Here is a 23,069-nt window from a genome sequence, read left to right as displayed (position 1 = left end):
ACTTTAAACCTCTGGATGAAGTCAAGTCGTACATAATTAACTCATGAGATCATTTTTGTGAAGCTCACCAGTCTGTTCTTGTGCTGTTGTTGAAGGATTGAAACAGGCAGAATCTCTTTCATTAAGCAGCGAGAAATGGAAATAACAGGCAGCTGGGTTAGGAAAAACTTTTTGCTTCATTTTGAACATGAATCAGAGCTGCTGCTGAAACTGGAGGACCAGGCATTTCCTCCAACACTGCAAAACACAAAATCTGACCAAGTATTTTTTATCTAGTTCCTATTTCAACAATCTTAGTACATTTTAAGTAAGACAGAACTAACTTTCAAGTAACTTTTCAGCAAGATATAGGAGCTTGTTTTAAGTCAATTACTTTTTAATATTAGTGAAAAAGTATTAGTTCCTTAGGCAGATAATTTCATTTATAACAAGATATTTTCCCCATGTTATAAGTGCAACAATCTGCCGATGGATCTAGTAGTTTTTCATTACTATTAAGGAATTATTTACTTAATATTAAAAAGTTGAAAAACTCAGAAAATTACAAAAACTGGCAACAACAACAACAATAGTATGACGGCAGAAAACTGAGCAGAATATAGAAAGAAATATCAAAGAATGAAGGTATTGTATCTTTGTTATTCTTTGATATAATGTTATATTTTATTATTTTAGTAAGAGAAAAAAATTTATTTGTTCTCTTTGGTATCTTTAGACATCCAACACAAGGACAGTTGCTGTTATAAACTATTTAGTTTCTTGTTTTGTAGTTTGTATCTGAATAAATCTTTCCCTTTAGTTTTTAATCTATAAAATGTAAAAACATATTTTGCTAATAGCTTTTTTGCGTAATTAGCAATTAGCAAGTTAATTTGCGTTAATATTCACTTTATCTCTGGTTTGTATTTGCTTAAATAAAAATAAATGTGCTCAAATGAATTGTCTTATTCACATTGCACGTTATGTAACTGACACTTAATAGAAATGAAAATTGTATGAATACAAACAGGTTTATTAACAGCTGAGTTTGTCTGGAACTTGTTAAATATAAAAATGAATAAATAATTATTTAAAACTTAAACTTCTGTATTAAAATATATTTTATTATTTCAGTAAACAATTATTTTACCTTTCCACTGCTACAACCCATCCTAAAAAAAACCTTACACCGTCGCTGTGGCCGTTGAAAAAGAACGTAGCACCTGATTGGTTAATCTGCACAGCAGTTTAACTGTAAACCAATCACTTTTTCTGTAGCAATGTTAGGCCCGCCTACTCAAATTTATGAATAAAATTTAGAAATTAAATACATTCGCAATATGCTGCAGCACTGGACTATGAAGGAGTAAAACAATACGCAGTTTAATATCCTTTACAAACCAAACAAAACAAATCATTTTACTTTATTAGTTGCCGAAGACGCCTGCCAACTCTCCTCTTTCCGGTCTACGTCGTTGCTAGGTAACAGCTCCTATGCATTCCGTCTCGTCTCCGTTATAGGAGCTAGCATAAATGCTATGATAAACAGCTACAGTTTACGGAGAAAAACGAGCAGTTTGTGTTTCTAAAAAGCTTCTTTCTGGGAGCCATGGCAGCGATTAAAGATGGGGAATACACGGCGACCATCTACACACTGGTGAGAAGCTCGTTGTTTGGATAGAAGTTAGTTTCTCAGGTCAACGGCTACATTAGTAGTGATAAAGCCAGGCCAAACTCCGTTTAGATTTGTTCTAAATTTAGTGTACGTCCGTAACTGAAAAGGGAAACACAACTTAGTTACGCTTTTTTCAATCATAACTATCATCTCTGTAATTCGGCATACATATTTGAAATAAATATGTTCTACCGTATGTTCAAATACAAGATGTTTTTCTTTCATTAATTTAATAGTTTGTTAAAGTGTGTTGATAGATATTACATCTCTGCTTATTTGATCTGTTTTAGATTAAAGACGGACAATATGTGGAGGCAATTCACATACTTAACGGCCAACTTCAGAAACACACCAAGGTAAGTGGCTGAGGGATCCAAAGAAGCTGCCAACATAATATCCAGGGATGTAAAAGCAAACTGAGCCACTATACTGTTAATTTAAAGTCTATAATCGCTGTTTTATTCAGTTTGTTTATGTTATCATGTGCCTGTCACTATCAAATAAACCTAATCATTTTTTAATAAATTGCATTTAAAATGAAAAACTCTTGTCTATTAATCTGTTCTATCCAGTGGCAGTTACGTTTTAGCTTCACATGGTTCAAATTCTGTAAAACATTATAAAATAAAATAAAATCTACTATGAAGAACCTTTTGCTATCTAATTATTAATTAGTTAATCCAAAAATAACCAATAGATCATCTCTATGTATCATTTGATCAAGCTTTTTCTAATATTCCACACTACAAAATAAATAATAACTCATAATAGTAACTATGAATTATCTGGGCTGATGTCAGGTTAATGTTTGTATTGGCCAATGCTCAAAACTGCAATATCTGTGTTTTATCGTATTGGAAGTGAAAAAGTTTCACCCCTGGAGAGGTTGTTGGATCCGAAGGTGTGGGTTAAATAAAGTAAAAGACGCCTCAAAATTAGTTTTAGTTTTCACTTCAACAGCAGACCTGAAGGCCGATCAGACTGGAGCTGCTCAGTGTTTCTGCAGCTGAGTTTTATAATAACTGGCGCTAATCTCTTCTTAGGAGGGCAGAAAGCAAAACATTACAGTCATCAGTTTGGCAGATTGTACATTTTACGTATCTCTGGATTAGAACTGGGTCACTCTCTGGGAATATTACTTAGAGGATAAAACACTTTGTTCCTAACATTTTTACTGTGACGTAAGAAATTCTGATTGGGATCAAATATAACCCAGCTGTGAGTTTCTATCTGCCAGTCAGTGCCAATAACTAAAACTTAATCCAGGGTTTTAGGATTATTTAACCTACATTCTGTTGTTTTTGTGTTATAAGTATCTCCGTGTGTTTGTGTGTCTCAGTCCAGAGCGGCGCTGTCCCTGCTGGGGTTCTGCTACTACCACATCCAGGACTTCAGCAGCGCCGCAGAGTGCTACGAGCAGCTCACCCAGCTGCACCCGGAGGTGGAGGAGTACAAGCTGTACTACGCCCAGTCGCTGTACAAAGCCGGAGCTTACTCTGAGGCCACCAAGGCCTCGTTTGTTCTGGACAACCCCAGCAGCCACACCAAGGTGCCACATGTTTGATCCGATCCTGATCCTTAATCGAGGCAAAGCTCTGAGCTGCCGGCGGAGACTTTAGACAAAAACAGAATATTTTTAATACCCATAATAAAAGAAGAGATAAGAAGAGCATCCAGAGTATTGTGTTCAAGTTTTCCTGCCAAAATATAGAAAGTGTTTTATGTCTGTCCTTTTCAATGAAGTTCCATGAATGATCAGAGGTTATAAAAGCATTAAATGGTTAAATGACCTAAATAACAGATTAAAAACAATCAATATCTTTGTTGCTGAGCTTATATGACTATTTATTCAGTAATTTAACAATAAAATTGCAAAAATAAAAATATTTTCTCAGTAATTTTGGTCTAGTTTCTTATTAAATTTGAAATAAAGCAAAACTATCTCACAAGTAACATTACAGCAAGAAACAGGAGCTTGTGTTCAGTCAATAATTCCTTAATATTGAGGAAAAAGTACAGTGAAAAAGACATATTTTTGTAATATTTATTCTGTGTTTCATGAGTGAAGTAAGGAAAATTAAGGCTGCCAAGTTACAATAAATACATATCCATCCATCCATCCATCCATCCATCCATCCATCGTTTCGGGCGAGAGGCGGGTCACCCTGCACAGGCTGTCGGTTTGTTGCAGACAATAAATACATAACTTATAAAATATTGATTTAAATGTGTAATAAATTTTTTTAAAGCAGGAAATAAATACAGAAATAATTAAATGTGTTGTGATTTCATACAAAAACTAGACCTAATTATTTTGTGATTTAATAAATTATTTCATGTTCCTGTGCTGAAGCATACCATGGATTAATTTACAGTGTCTAACCTTCACCCATCAAACTCATTAATTACAAATCTGGAATAAGTTGTTGACTTGCTGTTAGAAGCAGCCAATCAGACACCAAGGTCTCCATAAAAACAGCTCTAATAAATTGAAATATGTTTTAATTTATACTTTATCTGTTTTTTCATTATATTTGTTTCTGTTTCTGATTCCTGCTGTTTCTATCCCAGATGGTGAAGCTCCAGGCATGTATCAAATTTTGTGAGGAGGATTATTCTGGTGCCAAGGTGAAGCTCGTTCCCATCAGCAGCCATTTTGTTCAGTGATTTTCTCTCCGCTGACTCTCTCTCTGTCTCTTTGTGCCGATAGTTGCTCCTGCAGCAGCTGCCGCAGGACGACCCGGACTACGTCTACAACATGGGCTGCTTGCTCTATCAGGACGGCAAGTATGAGGAGGCCAGCAAGAAGTTCATGACAGCCATGCAGATGTTGGGATACGTCCCAGGTGATCAGCCAAACACACAGGAAGCAGGAAACCTGTTAATCTCTGTAGTTTTCTTTACTTTTTGTTGTCACTTTTGTCATTCACATGATCTGATTGGTCTCCAAAAAAAACTTTGTTAGGTTAATACAGCGAATGCGACCCAAATCCGACTTTTTCAGCCACAAAAATATCCAATCTGTTCCACTTAAAAATGTGGAACTAAATTGAATCTGATCGTTTTCAAAGCGTCTTATCATGTTGCATTTTACCCGACTTTCACGTCACTGATGGGAGACATGCGTCATATTTCTGCATCAGGAGAATCCAGATGGTAAATCTGAACATAAACAGTGGATGAAAATGATAGTAATGAACTAATGAAAGCAGCCAGTGAACGCACCACTCTGAGCTCTGACTCCACATCCAATCAGATTTCTCCATAGAAGTCGATGCTCCACTGAAGGTCGATGCCGTTAGCTGGGCTTTATTTTTATCAGTTTCCTTCGTCTTGTTATGATTTTGTGACGTTAAAATCGGCTTCTGTCACTTTAAATTGATCCATAGACGGTGGCGGCCATTTTTACTGCTCTAAACAGAGCACTGCTGAGTGATGTCAGCGTTCTTCTTCTGCACATCCTGGTCGCTTTGGGGTCGTAAAGCGTTCACACAGAAGTCTGAGTGCGTTTGCGTTTAAGTAGTAGTTTGAACGACCACACAAAAAATGGACCTCTGTCTGCAGAAGTCCGTTCATAATGACCATAAATCTCCTGTTTTTCTTTGTTCATGTGTTTTTTGTGCCAGCGTTGTCCTACAACATCGCCCTGACCTACTACAGCATGAAGAACTATCCGCAGGCCGTCAAATACATCACAGAGATCATAGACCGAGGAATGAGAGAACATCCAGGTGGAATTACTTTCTGCTTTTCTCTGTAAACCTCTTCAGCTCGTTGACTCGTTTGTGATTTGTTTGTGCGGCAGAGCTGGACGTCGGGGTGAAAACGGAAGGCTTCGACGTTCACAGCGTGGGAAACACTCTGGTCCTGCATCAGTCGGCTCTGATCGAAGCCTTCAACCTCAAAGCAGCCATTGAATATCAGATGAAGAACGGTGAGAAGAACCTCTGGTTCATAAAGACCAGGAAGGACTGAACAGGTTTAAAGAGCTTTTAACAGAGGAATACCTGAACCACCTGAGCCTTTTTTGGTTGTCTGGAGTGTAACGCTGCTCCTCCCCCACTAGTTGCTACACACTATTGGTCAGCTGGCTGAAAGAAGGATATACTGTATATCTGAAGTCATTAAAAAGTCAGAAGTGGAGCAGCTTTCTCATTTTCCTTATAAGAATTTTCACCCAAAACAGTTTGGGTTTATGCCGGGATACTCGACAGAGCTGTTATCCACAGGGCTGAAACTATTAATCAAATTAATCATTACTGATTATTGAAAGAATCACCAACAGAGAGTATTTTCCAGAGTTCTGCTCATGCAGCTGCGTGTTCGTCTTTAATGTCTCTTCCAGAGAGAGAAAGACGAAAAAACAAAACAAAGACAGAATTTATCTGGGGAAACAAAACTCCTAAATCCTGTTTTTATCCTGAACTAGAATCCTCTCTGACACATTATCAGAGCAAAGCTTAGAGAACGGTGATCAGAGGAGACGTGAATCCCACATCAAACGGCTGCAGGACTTTGCTTCTCTTTCCGTCTCATGTCTTTATTTCCGTTTCAGGAATAGTTGCAAAGGTCAAACTGAGAACAAGTTTCACGGTTCGGTTCATCTTTGCTGTGAAAATGTGGGGCAGAAGTTTTCTAGAGTCCGACGCTCTGACGTTCTCTGTGTTTTCTTTCTTGTTGGCAGAGTTGGGTAGTAACTAGTTCCACTTACTTGAGTCACTTTTTAGAAATAAATTACTTTTAGGAGTATTTTTACTACACTGTACTTTTTATGTTTACTTGAGTAATTTTATTATGAAGTATCTCTACTCTTACTTGAGTAAAATTTCTGGATTTTCTACCCACTGAAGGAAAAATAAACATGTTTTAATAAAAAGATTCATCAGACAGACACACCTGCAGTTTTTGTTAAAGGTTTATACATTTGTTTTGAAAAACAATTTTATTTGGTCTGATTTTGTTATTTTTTGGTTATTTATAAGAATTATTGTCATTTTGATTTTTAAATTACCAAAATTTACACTTAACTTTATATTTTGGTCCGTCCGGTAATGTAGTATTAAACATTAAATGATTGACATTTGATCGGTTACTCAGTTCTTGAGTCGACTTTTTACCAAATACTTTTTTACTCTGTCTTGAGTAATTTCTTGAATGACTACTTGTCACTCTTGAGTAAAATTTTTGGGTTCTTTGCTTGTTGGTTCCTGCAGGGAAAGCAGCTCAGGAGGCGCTGACTGACATGCCGCCGAGGTCAGAGGAGGTAACCTTCATCGCCCTTCATCACCGTCTCCTCCTCAGGTCACCGGGTTCACGTTTAATCCGAAGCTGCCTGGACTCTTTTCTCAGCAGCTCGGCATCAGAACATTGCAGGAATGATCATTATATCTTCATACCAGGCTGTTGTTGAGATAAATTTACTCTCCTTCGCTTCACCAGATGCTAATGCTGAGAAATGACTGGCCAATGCTGCCCCCTGGTGGTCGTGTTGGATAGCGACAGGAAAAATGTCTTAATTAAAATTCAACTCAAAAATACTTTATTTCCAAAGGGAAATTAAATAAATTACATTATAATAACATCAGCGAAATTAAAGATATCTAATCTAAACTGTTACTAATAAACACATGGTGAAATATATTAAAGCAATAGATCTTAATGGTAAATTTTATTTTACCATTTTATTCTGGAATTGTCTGGAATAAGTTTATAATTTGTAATGTTGATACCAAATCTTCACTAAGATATGAAAATATAGTTTTCATGGAAAGAATACAAATTCAAAAAGAAGGTAATTAATCAAAATTATTATATTTAGAAAATGTTATACCCACAAATGTAAATTTTCATCATTTTTAGCATTTTTTACATTTTTGGATTGTAAAATTTAACTATATATATCCAATATTTCCAATAATGCAAATAAAAAAGCTGTAAACACAAATGCATGTCATTAAAAGTTTTTAATTCATCATAATGTTTTTATTGGTTTTGGTACCAATGCATTTATTGGAATACTTTATTTCACATTCTGTGTTCTTTGTTTTGTCTTTGTATTAGTAAACTCAATAGAAATTATTGAAATTAAACTCCAACATTCTATTTCTCAATAGAAAACAAACATTTCATAAAACAAAATAGGATTTTGGAGTAGTGCACGTCTTCCCCCAGTTTGTTGTCTGATTTCTGTGAATTAAAGCAACAAAAACTTTATGAATAAGCAAAATAAAAGTGATTTGTGACACATGCATGTTTATTTTCTGTTATTCTGCAGGAGCTGGACCCCGTGACGCTGCACAACCAGGCCCTGGTGAACATGGAGCTGAAGCCTTCAGAGGGATTTGAGAAGATGGCGTTTCTGCTGCAGCAGCCGTCTTTCCCCCGGGTCACGTTCGGAAACCTGCTGCTGCTCTACTGCAAACACGAGGTACAGAAACAACCAGGAACAAAACGTCTGCCTTGCTACGGTCAGCTCTGTCAGCCTGGAAGAGGCACGTGAATTTATTTCAGCTGGATTGAAAAAGTGAAACGTGCAATAATCATTTAGTTATTGGTCAGCATGTAGTTTTTACTCACTGTCTCTGAGAGGAACTTTGTCTAAAGTTAATTTGGAAGACAAATATTTGACAAAAATAATATTAACAGCTGGTAAAAACAAAGCAATTATGAGTTGCTTTGGAAGGATTTGTTAAGAATTGGAATAAATTGAGTAATTTTCCTCATATGCAGGGGAGTATCCGTCTCTGAAAACAAGTCAAAAAGTGAACTAAATAAATCTAAAGATAAGATTAATTTTTCTACTTTTGTCTTTTTTGTGATTTCTTTTACCTTATTGTTTTCCTTTTAACTTTCCACCATCACACACTTCACTCCTGTGCAATATGTTCATATGAGTTGTTTCTTTTTGTTAGTGATGAAATGATTATTAAAATAGTTATCAACTAATTTACTAATCAGTTATTACCTGAAGTAAGCAAACTCTTCAAACTCAATTTGCTGAAAAATCAACAGAGCAGTAATTAAACTAAAACTGCTTTTAAGATCATAAAAAAAACACCTTTATCTGTAAATCTGTCCTACTCAGAACTCCTCAAGTGGCATTTTTACCTTGTTCTGTAAAAGAAAAAATAAAAGTATATGCATATTTTTAAATCTCCTGTAAAGCAAAATTTATATGGCTGCATAGATTTACAGCCCTACATTCTGTTGATGTTCAGTCCAGTAGAAAAAGCTGAGCTTGATGAAATTAGAAATGTTTTTTTACCTGCAGATTCATCCTTTCCTACAAATGATCAATTGTTCAGTAAAGAAATATTATTTCATTTTAGGCAATAAATGGTTTATTTAAAAATCTGTTCATAGCTGAGTGAATCTGTTCATAGCTGAGTGAATCTGTTCATAGCTCAGTGAATCTGTTCATGTCCTGTGAGCGTCGGGTTTTCTCTGCAGCTCGATTCTTTGTGTTCATGTTGTGAATTGTCAGCAGGGAGACGTTGTCATTTCATTAATCAGGATTAACGCCTCTGCTGGATTTCCTTCGCAGTACTTCGACCTGGCGGCCGACGTCCTGGCAGAAAACGCTCACCTCACCTACAAGTTCCTCTCTCCGGTGAGTTTCCCATGTTTCTGCAGGAGTCTCATGTTTTCCACCGAACTCTGACCGACTCTTTTTACGCTTCCAGTACATGTACGAGTTCCTGGACGCGTTACTGACCTGCCAGACGGCACCAGAGGAGGTACGGCAAGGCCATTTACTGCATTATTTCAGAGAATAAAAACCCTGGAAGCATCTTAACGTTAAGGTTTGGTGTTCAGCTGCGTCTTTCCTTCTGATTCTCTTTCAGGCCTTTAGAAAGTTTGAAGAGATGAACAGCAAACTAACAGAGCAACTTCGCAAACTGGCAAAGCAGGTTGTTGATTTTTCCTCTGATTATTTCTAAATCCTACAACAGAATGTAAGAGACAAGATAAGAAAAAAATCATGAAATTATGAGAATAACCTCATAATGCTATGAGAATACGTCATAATAATACCAGAATAAAGCTGTTATAATAAAAGATTAAAGTCATAATATCAAAATAAAGTTGTCCGATGAAAATTCACATCATGAGAATAAAGTTAATATATGAGAAATTATACCAGAATAGTTATAATTTTATGAGAATAAAGTCATACAATTACAGACTATCAGAAACCTGAGGTAGCAGAGTAGAAGTCAGAAATCCTTAAGTGAGGACCAAGCATCACTTAAACCTGGTGGTTTGGACATTTTTGTGGAAGATTTTCAAAAAAAACTTTCACAATTATGCATTTGCGTGGAAAAATGTGGGTTTCTGTTGATTTTGCGTTAATTTCCGCAATTAAGGATTAAAAAAAACTGGAGGGGCTGACTAATGTTGAAGAGGCTTTTATTGTAGAAGCAGCTGTAGATCTTTGATGGGTTTCCTGCACATATCCAGACTGAGACTCTGTAGTCTTTGTAAAACATCTCAAACTCAGTCTGATTGGATGGAGAACTTCTGTGATCCAATAATGTCTAATCAAATATTAAAAAGAGATTATTTTTGTTTTTATCTTAATGACTGGTGTAAGAAAGGGTAAAGAAGCAACAAAATAAAATTAGAAAAGAGTTTAACTCAGTCTGAATTTGGTCCTTGCTCAGGTTCAGGACACCAGACAAACTCGAGACGACGAGGCCCAGAGCAAAATGCTGCAGGAGTACGACCTGATGCAGGAGAAGTGAGTACACTCACTGCTACAATACACCACCAGATACACTGCAGAAACACAAAATATTACCAGCTTTAGTGCAAATATCTTTGTTTGTTTGAAATAAGACAAAACTGAGATACAACTAACTTTTCTGGAAGATATAGGAGTTTGTTTTAAGTTGGTAATTCTTTGATTTTCCCATTAGCAGATTATTTCACTTAGAACGAGACATTTTTCCATGTTATAAGTGAAATAATCTGCCAATAGAACAACTAACTTTTTCATCAATATCAAAGAACTCTTTATTAAAACAAGCTCAGATATCTTGCTGAAAATCTACTTATAAGTTAGTTTAGTCTTATTTCAAGTGCACTAAGATATTTGCACTAGAAACTGGATCAAAATTACCTGGTAATATTTTGTTTTTGCAGTGTCATAACTATAATCACACATTTCTAAGTCTAACATCAACACAGCAGCTCATGTTTAACTGATGAAAAGCAGTAAATCTGTTTGTTTTCTGCTGTTTTCAGTGAAATGTTGTGAATTATTTTGGTTGTTCTCTCAGGTACGTCGTGGTTCTGATGGCCCAGGCAAAGATCTACTGGAACCGCGAGAACTTCCAGATGGTGGAGAAGATTTTCCGAAAGTCGGTGGAGTTCTGCAACGACGACGACACCTGGAAGCTGAACGTGGCTCACGTCCTCTTCATGCAGAACAAGTACAAGGAGGCCATCAGCTTCTACGAGCCCATCGTCAAGAAGCACTACGACTCCGTGAGTTACCATGACAACGGCGGGTAGGCGGGGGGCTGTAGCGCTGGGGGGCGATGACGGCCTGCCTTTCTGTCCAGGTGGAGCACTGCAGCATTCAGGAGTGTCCCTGCAAATGCAAACCTTCGGTAAAATCCAAACCACTCCTCTGCAGTGTTTCCTCCTCTGAGTCTTTGCTTGCTGTGGTTTCTTCTTGGGTCGTTTCAGATCCGCCGCATCAGGAGAAACTAATTAGACACAAATTCAGATTTTTTATCTGTTTTTTTAGCCGTTTATCTTCCAGTCGTGTTCAGGCCTGCAGGTCCAGAAGGTTTGCGGCGCCGCTTGTAAAGTTACACAATCAAAAATTAACAGCAATAATTAATTTGGGTTATTTATCCTCCAATAACAGGAAAGGAATGAGACTTTTCAAAAGTCACATTTTCACCGTGTTATTTATTAATTTATAAATGTACCATTTTAAACAAATTATTTAGTTAGCAAACAAAATATTTAGCTTGGAGCCAGATATTTATTTCATCCACTAAAAGTTTAGTGGGTGAAATAAGTTCTTACTAAATATTTACTAAATAAGTAAATATTTAGCTCCAAACTAAATTAGCTAGCTGAGTCCTTTAACAGTTTTCCTGCATTTTGTTGGTTCCAAACAAGCTGCTGCTGATGAATCGTGTGTGTGTGTGTGTGTGTGTGTGTGTGTGTGTGTGCGTGTGTGCTGTAGATCCTGAACGTGAGCGCTGTGGTTCTGGCCAACCTGTGTGTCTCCTACATCATGACCAGCCAGAACGAAGAGGTGACAATCTACTCCTTCATATTTATATTTTTTGTGAGGTTAAAGGTCATCAGGATGACAGATGGACAGGAAGGAGAGATGTTCTCTGTGAAAAGGACAGCGCTCTGCTCTGTCTGCTTGTTTCTCCAGATAAAAACACGTTTATACAAGCAGCCAATCACAGTGAATTGCTGACAGCTGAACGTCAATAATAACTAATAATCATTAATCAATGGCGTAGTAAAATAACCAGCATGGTGAGAAGCCATGACATTAAAGTTTTTTTTTTGCTAATGCATTGATCGGCTCACTTTTTCCATTTTATCGTTGTTTTCCAGGCTGAAGAGCTGATGAGGAAGATTGAGAAGGAGGAAGAGCAGATCTCCTACGATGATCCAGACAAAAAGGTTTTCCACCTCTGCATCGTCAACTTGGTCATCGGGTCAGTGTGGCGGGACTTTATGACGTAGCAGGAATATTCTGAGTTATTAAAGATAATTTAAAAGATTAGTGAATACCCAGCGTAAAACTGCTGGTCATTTCTGCTGAATGAGGCTTTTAAACTCGTCTTCTGAACCGTTTTTCAGGACGTTGTACTGCGCCAAAGGGAACTACGACTTCGGCGTCTCTCGAGTCATAAAGAGCCTGGAGCCTTACAACAAGAAGGTTCATCATTTTAATCTGTCGTTTCCTGATGAACTCAGCCAACTGCACTGCAGGGGGCGATAGCGCCAAGATTACGACATTAAACCTACATCAAAGAAGAACATCCAGAGCGCGGCTGAAGCCGTGCTGGGCTGTGGATTCTCCAACATTTACACAGTTGGCTAGTTTCTCCTCGTCAGCGACGTTTGCAGCTCAGTTTTGAAGTTCAAAGGAAACAAAATCGGGACAAATTAGATTAATGTGCAGAAACTCAAATATGTGCTTCACTGATCATGTGCAAAGTGAATATGTGGATAGAAACACACTTTATCCACTGTTTCCAACGGTAACAGATATTTTCTTCCAACCAGGCTACATAAATATGCGACAAAAACCTCAAATCAAAAATGACTATTTGCTTAAAATTATTATTAAAAATCTGTCAACTTCTAAAATATTTTCAAGTAAGATAAAACATTAAAGTCAATGTAACTGTGTGTTTAGATGTTGATCAGATTCCTGCTCTGCCTCTAAATACAATAAAAACTTCTGCAGGTCCGGTTGTTTTCCAGCTTAAGTGAGCGGCTCTGCAGGACTCGGCGGTTCTGGTTGGGATCTTTGATCCGGTCCAGATTCTGTTTGCAGCTGAGTCCGCTAAGCTGCAGCTGGAAACACAATCAACTCAGGAATGTGAAGTCAAACAGGAAAACTGGCTTCACTTCAAACAGATGCTTATTTTTAAAGAGTTTAATTACAAAATGTTTGAAACAATTAGTTAATTTCTGTGTGTGTGTGTGTGTTTAGCTCGGGACAGACACATGGTTCTACGCCAAGCGTTGTTTCCTCTCTCTGCTGGAGAACATGTCCAAACACATGGTCATGCTGCGGGACGCCGTGGTTAACGAGTGCGTTCAGTTCCTGGAGCACTGCGAGGGTGAGCCGCGGTTACACAACAGATACACAACAACAGATACACACCTGGAGCTACACACCGAGAGATACACACTCTGGCAGAGTTTACTTTTTTGTTTGGTTAGCGTTCCCCAAATGAACCGGATTGCTGGACAAATGGACTGGAGTTGGTTTAAAACGAACTAAACAGGACTGGTGGGAATTAACCCTTAGACCAGGAGTCTCAAACTCCAGTCCTCGAGGGCCGAAGTCCTGCAACCTTTAGATGAGCCTCTGCTGCTCCACACCTGAACAGAATAATTAGGTCATTAAGGCTCTGGAGAACTGATCTACACAAGGAGGAGGTCATTAAGTCATTTCATTCCAGTGTTTTGTACCTGTGGCACATCTAAAAACTGCAGGACTGCGGCCCTCGAGGCCTGGAGTTTGAGACCCCTGCCTTAGACTCTGCAGGCATCGCTGCCTCAATTAAGGTCAAAGGTCATGTTAAAAATGGCCTCCATGAGAGATTTACAAGACCAGAACCACTGCTGACCCAAAAGAACATGAAACTCGTCTAAACTTTACCAAAAACATCTTAATAATCCCCAAGACAGATGAGACAAAAGTGAACTTAAAAAAAAAAAACATTTCAGAAGCAGATTATAATATCTCCAATAATGCACGGTGGTGGCAGTGTGATGGTCTGCTGCTGCCTTGCTTCCATAGAACCATTTAGATTCATAAACAATAAAAAGTTGGTTTGGATTGATTCTGTTTTTCATAAATGAGATTATCATTTGAGAACCACGGAAGCAGGAAGCACTGATTCGTAACCGTTTCCTCCTCGTTTCCTCCCCTTTTCCTCGTTTCCTCCCTGTTTTCCTCGTCTCCTCCCCGTTTCCTCCTCGTCTCCTCCCCGTTTTCCTCGTTTCCTCCCTGTATCCCTGCAGTTTATGGGAAGGGGGTGCCGGCCATCATCGAGCAGCCGCTGGAGGAGATCCACGTCCACATCGGGAAAAACACGGTGACGTACGAGGCGCGGCTGCTCAAGGCGCTGTTCTACGAGGTCACCGGCTGGAACAAATGAAACTTCAGCTCTACTTCCTGCAAACAGCAACGATCTGTCAGCTTCAGTTTCCTGAAGTGTTTTCTAGTTTTATACTCGGACAAATAATATAATTTATAAAGAATAAACAGATATTTATGATAATAAAATAAATAAAATACGCTTTTCAAATGCAGATGCCTGGAGGTTTTTAATTGAAGTTAGTTTCATGTTGGAGAAAATTCCTGCAGATTTTTACTGCTTAGCTCCATAAAACACAACATTTAACAACATTTTCTGCCTGTAAAAACAGAAAATGTTTTCTGGAGTCAGAAAACTTGTTTAGCAATAATTCAAAGCGACGTGAATAAAATGGGTGAAACTTGGCATCAGGGATGAGTTCATGCAGAAATTTAGTAACAATCAGGATTATTTGTCGTATGAACTTAAATCAGTCACAGACACAAATAGTTTGTATACTTACAGTGAAGAAATGTGTCTGTGTGTGTGTGTGCTTTTACATTAGCTGAACTTAATCCAGTTTTACCAAGAGGATTAAAACACAAACTTCCAGCATTTTTTTAAACATCAACAAATGTGTTGATTCAACAGGTGTTGTGGACAGTCTGTTCAGGACAGCGGCCTCTTCGTTATGTCCTGCTCTGTCAGGTGAAAGTTCAGGTATCCTCCCAGAGCTCCCACCGCCACCGCCGTCATGTGACTGGAGCAACCGTCTGGAAACACAAACCACATCACAACAGCAGGATAATTCATCAGCACATCCGGCCTTTATGTATCTGAGCTCAATTAGTGATGAACACTGACTATGTATGTTTGAATCACATTTTGACTGATTTAATAAAAACAAACAGGCAATATTTTCAATTCAAAAGCTTTTTCTGCTGCTAAATTATTGAATAAATAGAAATATGAGCTCAAACATAAAAATATTTGTTGTTTTTAATCTTATTTAGGTCGGAGGTTCACAAACGTTGCCATGCTAATCCCCCCAAACAGCATTAGCTTCTGGACTCTGCAAACCTACAATACTACTAAATATGTAAATAAACTTCTACAGCTTCTAGAATGTTTTTCTTACCTTTATTCTCTACTGAATAATTAATACTTTCATAATTATTCGTTTAGCACAAATGCTGCCTCATATCTTCTGTTGGCCATGCTATGCTAGCTTCACGAGCAAAGCAGCCTGAGGAAATTGAGTGGCAGCCAATCAGAATGCAAATAACATTTTAATAAATTATTTTAACTTGTGTTTTATATTAGTGATTGAGAAGAAATTAAAAATTAGATTTCTAGAGTTTCAGGAAGCCCTGATCACTCATGGAGCTTCTTTAGAAATGTGAACTCTGGACGCTGACATTAGCATTAGCTGCTACATGCTAAACACGCGGCTTGTGTCGACCTTAACAACATGTTAGCATGAACTTTTTTTTTAATTTTACTTCCAAATTTCCATGACCACAATCTCTGAAATAAATGATTGAAGTTAAACTAGACGTTGTAAAATGACTGAATATTTGGGTGTAAATGGTGATAATTTGCTGCTATTTGATTCTGTGCACTGGGTTTTTATCAGGGAAGCAAACAAACTGACCAGGAAGTATTTTCTCCCTCCGTTTTACTCTCCGGTGAGGCTGCAGCTGCTCCAGCAGCTCATCTCCAATAATCTGCGAGACGAAGCTTTCTGGGGAAACAAACATGGAAACCGCTCTCAGATTTTTAACATGCTGACATGATGATGGGTAAAATGAAACCACTAAACAAAGTGCATACAGTAATAAAAAAAGCTTATTTACAGAAAGGCAGTTCTGAATGATTCTTACTTTAATCATTCAGAAACTGTTATAAAAGCAATACAAGATATCACATTTGTTTTAAGTGATATTTCGTCTTTAAACTTGGTTATGTTAAGGAAATATGATTATTTTTAATGCTTAATACAGTTAATCTTAAAAGATATATGGAACACTCTTATTTTGAACAGGTTTGTGTTAAGCATTTAAAACTAAACCAGAGGGGTAAGCATTCAGAGACACAGGAACCAAATGCAGATTAAGGGAGATCTCTCAATGGGACCCCCACTGTGAGGCCAGGCCACAGATGAAGCCATAAAATTAGCATTTTCCTTGGGAGACAGAGACTTTAGATTTCTCAGGTATCTGTGAGGTCTTATCCCAGGTCGTTCTGTACTCAGAATGACCGAGGGAGCCACGGGGGGTCAGGGCCAGCTATCCGCTCTTTTGTTTCGGTAGAAGGCAGATGGTCCTTTGATCTTTGCGTAGATTGAGGGGAGTTTCCAAGTTTCCCTGGGAGTTTCCAATAGGTCAACAAGGGGAACGCCTAGAATGCATAAATTAAATAGAGAAACACCTCTTTACTATAAGATTTCGTGTTAGGAGAGAAAAATCCAGAAAGTTGCCACTTTTTTGCTTTTTTGCATTGGCTCTCTCTCCAAAGACGTCTTTGCTGTTTGTTTGTCTTTGTTTCGTGTTTGTTTGTCTCCCTTTGTGTGTCTTTATTTTTATGAGAAAAATGCATATCTCTGTTCCTCTACAGCTTTGTTGTTCATTGCTTTGTATGAGATTAAACTCTGTGATCTGTGACGTCAACACGCTTTGTTGTTGCTTTCACTTTAGAGCACGCCGCCACTCGCCGAGGATCCGGGAAAATTAAAGAGGAAAAGAGCCAAACGTTTTGTCCAAAGTTAGCATTAAATTATCCTCTTTTTTTAACAGTTACAAAGTAACTGTTACTGTAATCAGTCTATGCAGATTATACTGAGCATTTCATTTCTGATTTAAAATCACACTGAAACCATATTTTTAACAATTAGTTCCTGTTTAAGCTGCACCAACTAAACCAGACAAAGCAGAGGATATACAATATATATTTATCTCATTAAACAGATATCAGAACAAGATTTATTATGTTTCTATCATTCGCTTGTGACAAAAATATTTGAAGCTTAAATGTAACTATCCCTGTCACAATAACAATAAATATGATACAATATAAATTGTCCCAGAAGATATCTCGATTATATTGTTGTTTTGAGACCATTTTCATTTAATTTAGTGGTAATGGCATAAGAACACTTTCTCAAAGATCAATACATTTTCAGTTTTATTTGACATTTACACTGGAACACATTTAAAAATCCCAAATAAATAAACAAAACAACAGAAACAACAAAAAATATAATGAATTATGAAGTCTCTGCAAACAAAACTGTCTTTAAAAAAAGGATTGTTGAGACCAAAGCACCAAACTGAAGACTTTTACTATCCTATTATACTATTGGTAGAAAAAGAGAAACAATAAATTATGCAAATGGAAAATTATCGAGCTGGTTTTAGTTTATCATGTTTATCATGATTAATTGATTTGTTGCTTATTGTGAAAATGTAACCAGCTGTTTTTTGGGACGTGGCGGCAGATACTCACTGTCCCTCCCAAAACAACCGACTTCGTCGTCTTGCAGCCTGAGGATGTGCTGCAGCCAGTCGGTTTTATGGAAGTCGGAAAAACCAGCTAACCCACAAATCAGGACTGTCAAAAAAAATAAAAGAGGAGCGAAGTTTTAATTTGTTATTTATTCAAGGTATTTTATGCAAACTTTAAATTAGATTACTATGCACTATAATATTAAACAGATCCACCAGATTGTGGATGTGTGGAAGGAGCGTAGGGTAGATAAAGTAGAAAATATAATCATAATTGGACAAAATGTTTCTTGATGCTCACTGTTTTCAATGAAGATGTCGACCGTTTGTTCGGTTAAACCGTTAGCGACGATGTCCTGGTTAGCCTTCATCATGTTGGAGCAGAAAATGTCTTGGTAGTTTTGTTCGGTCATGTTGGCTCGGGACGCTCGGGTGTCACCTTTCAACAAGTTGTTGCAACCTCTCTGATGAAAATACAAACCAGTTACAACAATGAAGAAGGTTTGTAGGTTTCAGATGGAAGTGGAGTCCCTCAGGGCTCCGTGGTTGGACTACTGGAATTCACTTTTATCAGAGATCAATTAGACTTAAATTTATAGTTTTGTGAATGACTGTAGATGCTTTTACCATTCGGCCAATCATAAAGTAGAGGAGCTGGTGGGACAGGGAGTAATGTGGGCAACCGAAGCGGGTCATGGTGTCCCGGCAGGGCTTGGTGACGATGCAGGGCGTCCCGTTCATCTTCCTGTTCAACCACAAACACACAAACAGATTAAGATTGACTCCAAACTACATAGTTAACATTTATCTCCCAGATTATAAAACCTTCAAACGTATCTACAACATTTTGGTCGTACCAGGTCCCCAGCAGCAGCGTCAGGCACTTATCGCTCAGCTGCTCGTCGTAACACTCAGAGGTCAAAGTTGAGGGATAAACCAGGCTGGGATCCGTAGAGCGCCACTCCTGAGGAATCATCCAAAACGTCCAAGTCAGCAGCGGCTCAAACTCTGCAGAGAAACGATGTGAGCGTCTGTGAGCGACAGCCGACTCTTTTCAGAATAATGTCTTAAATTTGTTTTACTTGGTGGCAAAACATTTTCATCAGCTTGTTTTCAAATATCAACCTGGTTAAAACTTTGATATTTAAACTGACGCTCCCAACTGAACGTCAGTTCAGATGGGAAGGATGGTTTTGTTAAAGAGTATGTATTATTTTCCTACTCAGTCTGGGTTTCTACTGCTTCTGAAAAACAGACCAAACACTTAAAAAAACACTCAGACAGTTTTGGGAATAAATCAATAATTTTGGAGTCTAGAAAATGAGCCGTTTCAGAAACCTTCAGAATGAAACGTCATAAATCAGCAGGTACTGCCTGTTACCTAGCAACCCCAGCAAAAACTAACCTGTTACCTAGCAACCCCAGCAAAAGCTCAGCATGTTACCTAGCAACCCCAGCAAAAGTCCAACCTGTTACCTAGCAACCCCAGCAAAAACCAACCTGTTACCTAGCAACCCCAGCAAAAGCTCAGCCTGTTACCTAGCAACCCCAGCAAAAACCAACCTGTTACCTAGCAACCCCAGCAAAAGTCCAACCTGTTACCTAGCAACCCCAGCAAAAACCAACCTCTTACCTAGCAACCCCAGCAAAAGCTCAGCCTGTTACCTAGCAACCCCAGCAAAAGCCCAACCTGTTACCTAGCAACCCAAGCATTTGAGATAGTAGGACAGAGGAGTGTTTTTACACATGTAGTGGTAAAGTTTGAAGGTTGCTATGATAATTAGCTGAATCTACGCATAGCAGTATTATGATTCTTGTGTGATGCATGAGATCAAGAAGAAGACTTCTGAAGGAGTTTAGTTTCTCTGGCCTTAACATTACAATGAAGCCACTGAATTATTCCTTTATCTCTCATGGCTCCTAGTGAAAGAAAACTTGTTCTTGCTGTCTGTTCTGTAACCGAGTAGATTATCAAACTATGTGAACGGATGAAACTCTCCCTATAAAACTGAAAGCTGTGTTCTGATCGAGGCTCTTTCTCCTGACTGCGATCGGTGAGCAGAGACTTTGAACGCTGTAGAGCCTTCGAATAAATACTGATTAAGAACATATTCTTCCTCTGGTTCTTGGAACAGTTTTCCCTCACTCTTTGTTAAAGGAAAATTTCCACAACAGTTTGGCATCACAAACAGGATCCGGCGAGTTGGAGAGGTCGAGGGCGACGAGATGTCAGATGCGTTGGCCAATCTGAGGAGTTTGTCTTCAGTCCACCTCCAAATTGAACGGGGGGAGTCCGAGGTCTCGTCCCTGCGACTGCTGACCGACCGGATCCATAAGAACCTCAATATATTTATCGGGTGAGGACTCTTTCAATTGGGCTTGTTGTTTTCTTTGTTTTGTTTTTTGTTGGTTTTTTTCTTCATATCTGCTGGGACAGGCTCCGACTGCTGCTGAACTAAAGTGAACTATCTAAGGCGAAGATAGTCGGTGTTTTTGTTCTGTTTTCTCGCCTAAAGAAACAACGTAACGATCCAAATGAAGATAGTCGGAGTTTTTGTTCTGTTTTCTCGCCTAAAGAAACAACGTAACGATCCAAGGAAGATAGCGGTTTTTAGCATTTCTACACCTTGAAGGAAAGAAAGCCAGTGGAGAGACGTCTCCCTGACAAAAATGGGTTCTGGAACCTCAAAGAAAAGTTGGGAGAGTCCTGATCCTGAGCCTAGTAGTTATATTTATAACCTAATGAGAAAAAATATGGGCGTGATTGTTTAGCATGGGTGAAAATCAGTTAACAGAATTATGAGTTTCCTGCTTTCTTTCCCCAAAAAACATCACACACATCTAACTGACTGGATGAAATGTTCTCTAATAGAAACGGGTTTGTGTCACGTCATATTCACACCCCAGGGAAACAGGAAGTGATTGATTACTGATTAAACATTCTTACTCTGATGAACTCAAAAGAGGAAGAATTATAGAAAAGTAACATTTATTTTATCGTTGTTTTGCTGACCTCTGTAGTATTTGGGGTCGTTGAGCCTCAGGGCGGCGACAGCCTTGTCCAGGCTTTGATCGAGGCGGCTGAGCAGAGCAACGGCGGCGGTCCTCTGAGCCCAGCTGACCGGGTCCGTGTGCGGCCAGGTCCGGACCGCTTCCTTCAGCTCGGCTGGAACAAACAGAATAAATCCCAGGTTTCACAGGGAGGTGTTTTACTGGAAACTCTGGGATGGTCAGAGAGTTTTTATGACCACTCCTGTAATAATATAATATTAATTTGGTTTACTCAGGTGATCTTGGTATGATATTGAATAACCTCAAATATTTAACTCTGACAAATAAATAAGATAGAAAAACGGAAGAAATCTGCAAGGGACCAAATATTATTTACATATGAAAAATATGCCACATTAGGTGGAGATATTTATTTTTATTTATTGATTAATTAATTTCGTAATTTGATCTATGAGGTGCTTTTGGCCTGTCCAGCGCACCCTATATAGTCACTTTGTAAATAAATGTATTTTCTTATGGCTTAAAACCTTCATGGTTGCAACTGGAGATATTAAATGAATCACTTACAGAATTATTCAAATAATTATCCAAATAATAGAATAACATGTTGTTATCTCATTTGTTGTGTTTACTGCTTTACAAGAATAAATCCGAAAAAGATCATTTAAATATTTAATTAGAATTCTGATTTTAAGTGATTCTTGTGCAGATTTAGGGATTTTGTAGCTGCAGTGATTAAAATAAACCTAAAGATTTTTTAACAAAATCAAATCTTGTGAAAATACACAAAAGACAAAAACAATGATCGTTTTTACAATTTTCTTTGGTAAAACATGAAGGGAATTTCTGCTTCATGAATTAAGATTTTAATAGTCTAAAGGTTAAAACATGCATAATTGCATTTTTATGCATATTTTCCCCCTGAAGCTGCAGGTTTATCTAGTAAACAGCAGCTGCGCTCCTGCAGACCTACCCTGCAGCATGACGAAGCCCACCGCCCCGTCCAGGTTGATGTGCTCATGCTGCCGCTCCAGGAAGGACACCCCGCGGGAGAGGCTGCCCAGCAAGTCATCGATCACCTCGGCCCGACTGGCGCACAGCGCTGCGCCGAACAGAACCAGCGCCGCGGCCGGTCGGAGCGCCGCAGTCCGCATGTTCCTCTGCAGCCTGAGGCTCCGGGACAGACGGTGAGACAATAACCAGGAGGACAGATGGTCTGGTGTCCTCTAACAGGGGGTGGGTCAGCGGTGACGTCAGCCGGACCTTCACATATGGTCACAATGTTCAGACTCAACTTCCCAACTCATAATTAAAGATAAACTTTAGTTTTTTCTGCGGCTTTAAACTTAAAACACACAAAAGAAACAAATTTAAGACCAAAAAGACAATGAAGATATTCCCAGAAATGTCAACATTCAATTTAGGAAATAATTAAACTATTAATAGGATTTACATGTGGATGCGATGTCCCAGTTTCCTGGGGGGGCAAATAACCACCGGAAACACGTGACCTCTGCCGCCTGAAGGTTTTGTAGGCGTTGTAGTTTCTTGATTGATTCAGCAATTTGATTTGATGAGCAACTCATCAAAAATGATCCGAGTATATACAAACTTTAAAATAGAAATATTGTATTTATTTATAACTTATGTGACAAGAAAGAGTTAAATCTTGTCTTACATTAAACCAGTGAAGTTAAACAGAGTCTAATAAACTTCGCTCAAATATCCTCAGGTCAGTTGGCCTTGAAAAAAAACATTTTACTTTGTTTTGAAAATCATATGCAAAGTGTATGATTTATGATTTATTTATTTATAAATCAGATTTTATTTGTATAGCACATTTCAGCAGCAAGGCATCTAAAGTGCTTTACATCAAATAACTATTAATAGGAACATAAAGTCATGCAACATAGAATCACCAATAAAACACGACATTAAGTCAAGTTCCATCATTAAACTCGTAATTTATTACGTTTTGAATACAATCAGGTGGGTTTTTAGTGGAGATTTAAAAGAAGTCAGTGTTTCAGCTGTTTTACAGTTTTCTGGAAGTTTGTTCCAAATTTGTGGTGCATAGAAGCTGAAAGCTGCTTCTCCTTG

The 23,069-nt window shown here is 38.2% G+C and overlaps 2 protein-coding genes across 3 annotated transcripts; one reads left to right on the top strand and one right to left on the bottom strand.

Moving 5' to 3' along the window:
• Positions 1-1,327: 1,327 nt before the first annotated feature.
• Positions 1,328-14,689, top strand: ift70 (intraflagellar transport 70). 2 transcript variants are annotated; one of them, XM_028042890.1, is made up of 20 exons: positions 1,328-1,636; positions 1,945-2,010; positions 2,994-3,203; positions 4,226-4,282; positions 4,365-4,500; positions 5,281-5,385; positions 5,460-5,588; positions 6,868-6,917; positions 7,929-8,081; positions 9,198-9,263; positions 9,337-9,390; positions 9,499-9,564; positions 10,318-10,394; positions 10,936-11,143; positions 11,221-11,268; positions 11,859-11,930; positions 12,248-12,351; positions 12,497-12,575; positions 13,359-13,488; positions 14,399-14,689. In XM_028042890.1, exons 1-20 carry the CDS (start codon positions 1,589-1,591, stop codon positions 14,533-14,535), a joined length of 1,995 nt encoding a protein of 664 aa, XP_027898691.1. In that variant the 5' UTR covers positions 1,328-1,588; the 3' UTR covers positions 14,536-14,689. The 2 variants fall into 2 exon arrangements, with proteins under 2 accessions (XP_027898691.1, XP_027898692.1); XM_028042891.1 differs by lacking the exon at positions 11,221-11,268 and having other exon boundaries at positions 1,331-1,636.
• c16h16orf89 (chromosome 16 C16orf89 homolog) lies at positions 14,686-22,198 on the bottom strand. The gene is made up of 8 exons (XM_028042892.1): positions 21,943-22,198; positions 20,971-21,123; positions 18,815-18,965; positions 18,585-18,702; positions 18,259-18,421; positions 17,959-18,063; positions 16,109-16,198; positions 14,686-15,227 (listed from the first exon to the last, which is right to left on the bottom strand). Exons 1-8 carry the CDS (start codon positions 22,121-22,123, stop codon positions 15,124-15,126), a joined length of 1,065 nt encoding a protein of 354 aa, XP_027898693.1. The 5' UTR covers positions 22,124-22,198; the 3' UTR covers positions 14,686-15,123.
• Between the last annotated feature and the right edge of the window lie 871 nt (positions 22,199-23,069).

The sequence above is a fragment of the Xiphophorus couchianus genome, chromosome 16 (assembly GCF_001444195.1).
Source record: "Xiphophorus couchianus chromosome 16, X_couchianus-1.0, whole genome shotgun sequence".
In the NCBI taxonomy this organism is placed as follows: Eukaryota; Metazoa; Chordata; class Actinopteri; order Cyprinodontiformes; family Poeciliidae; genus Xiphophorus; species Xiphophorus couchianus.
Note: the sequence above shows the minus strand (reverse complement) of the source record. Positions and strands in the feature narration are given on the sequence as shown.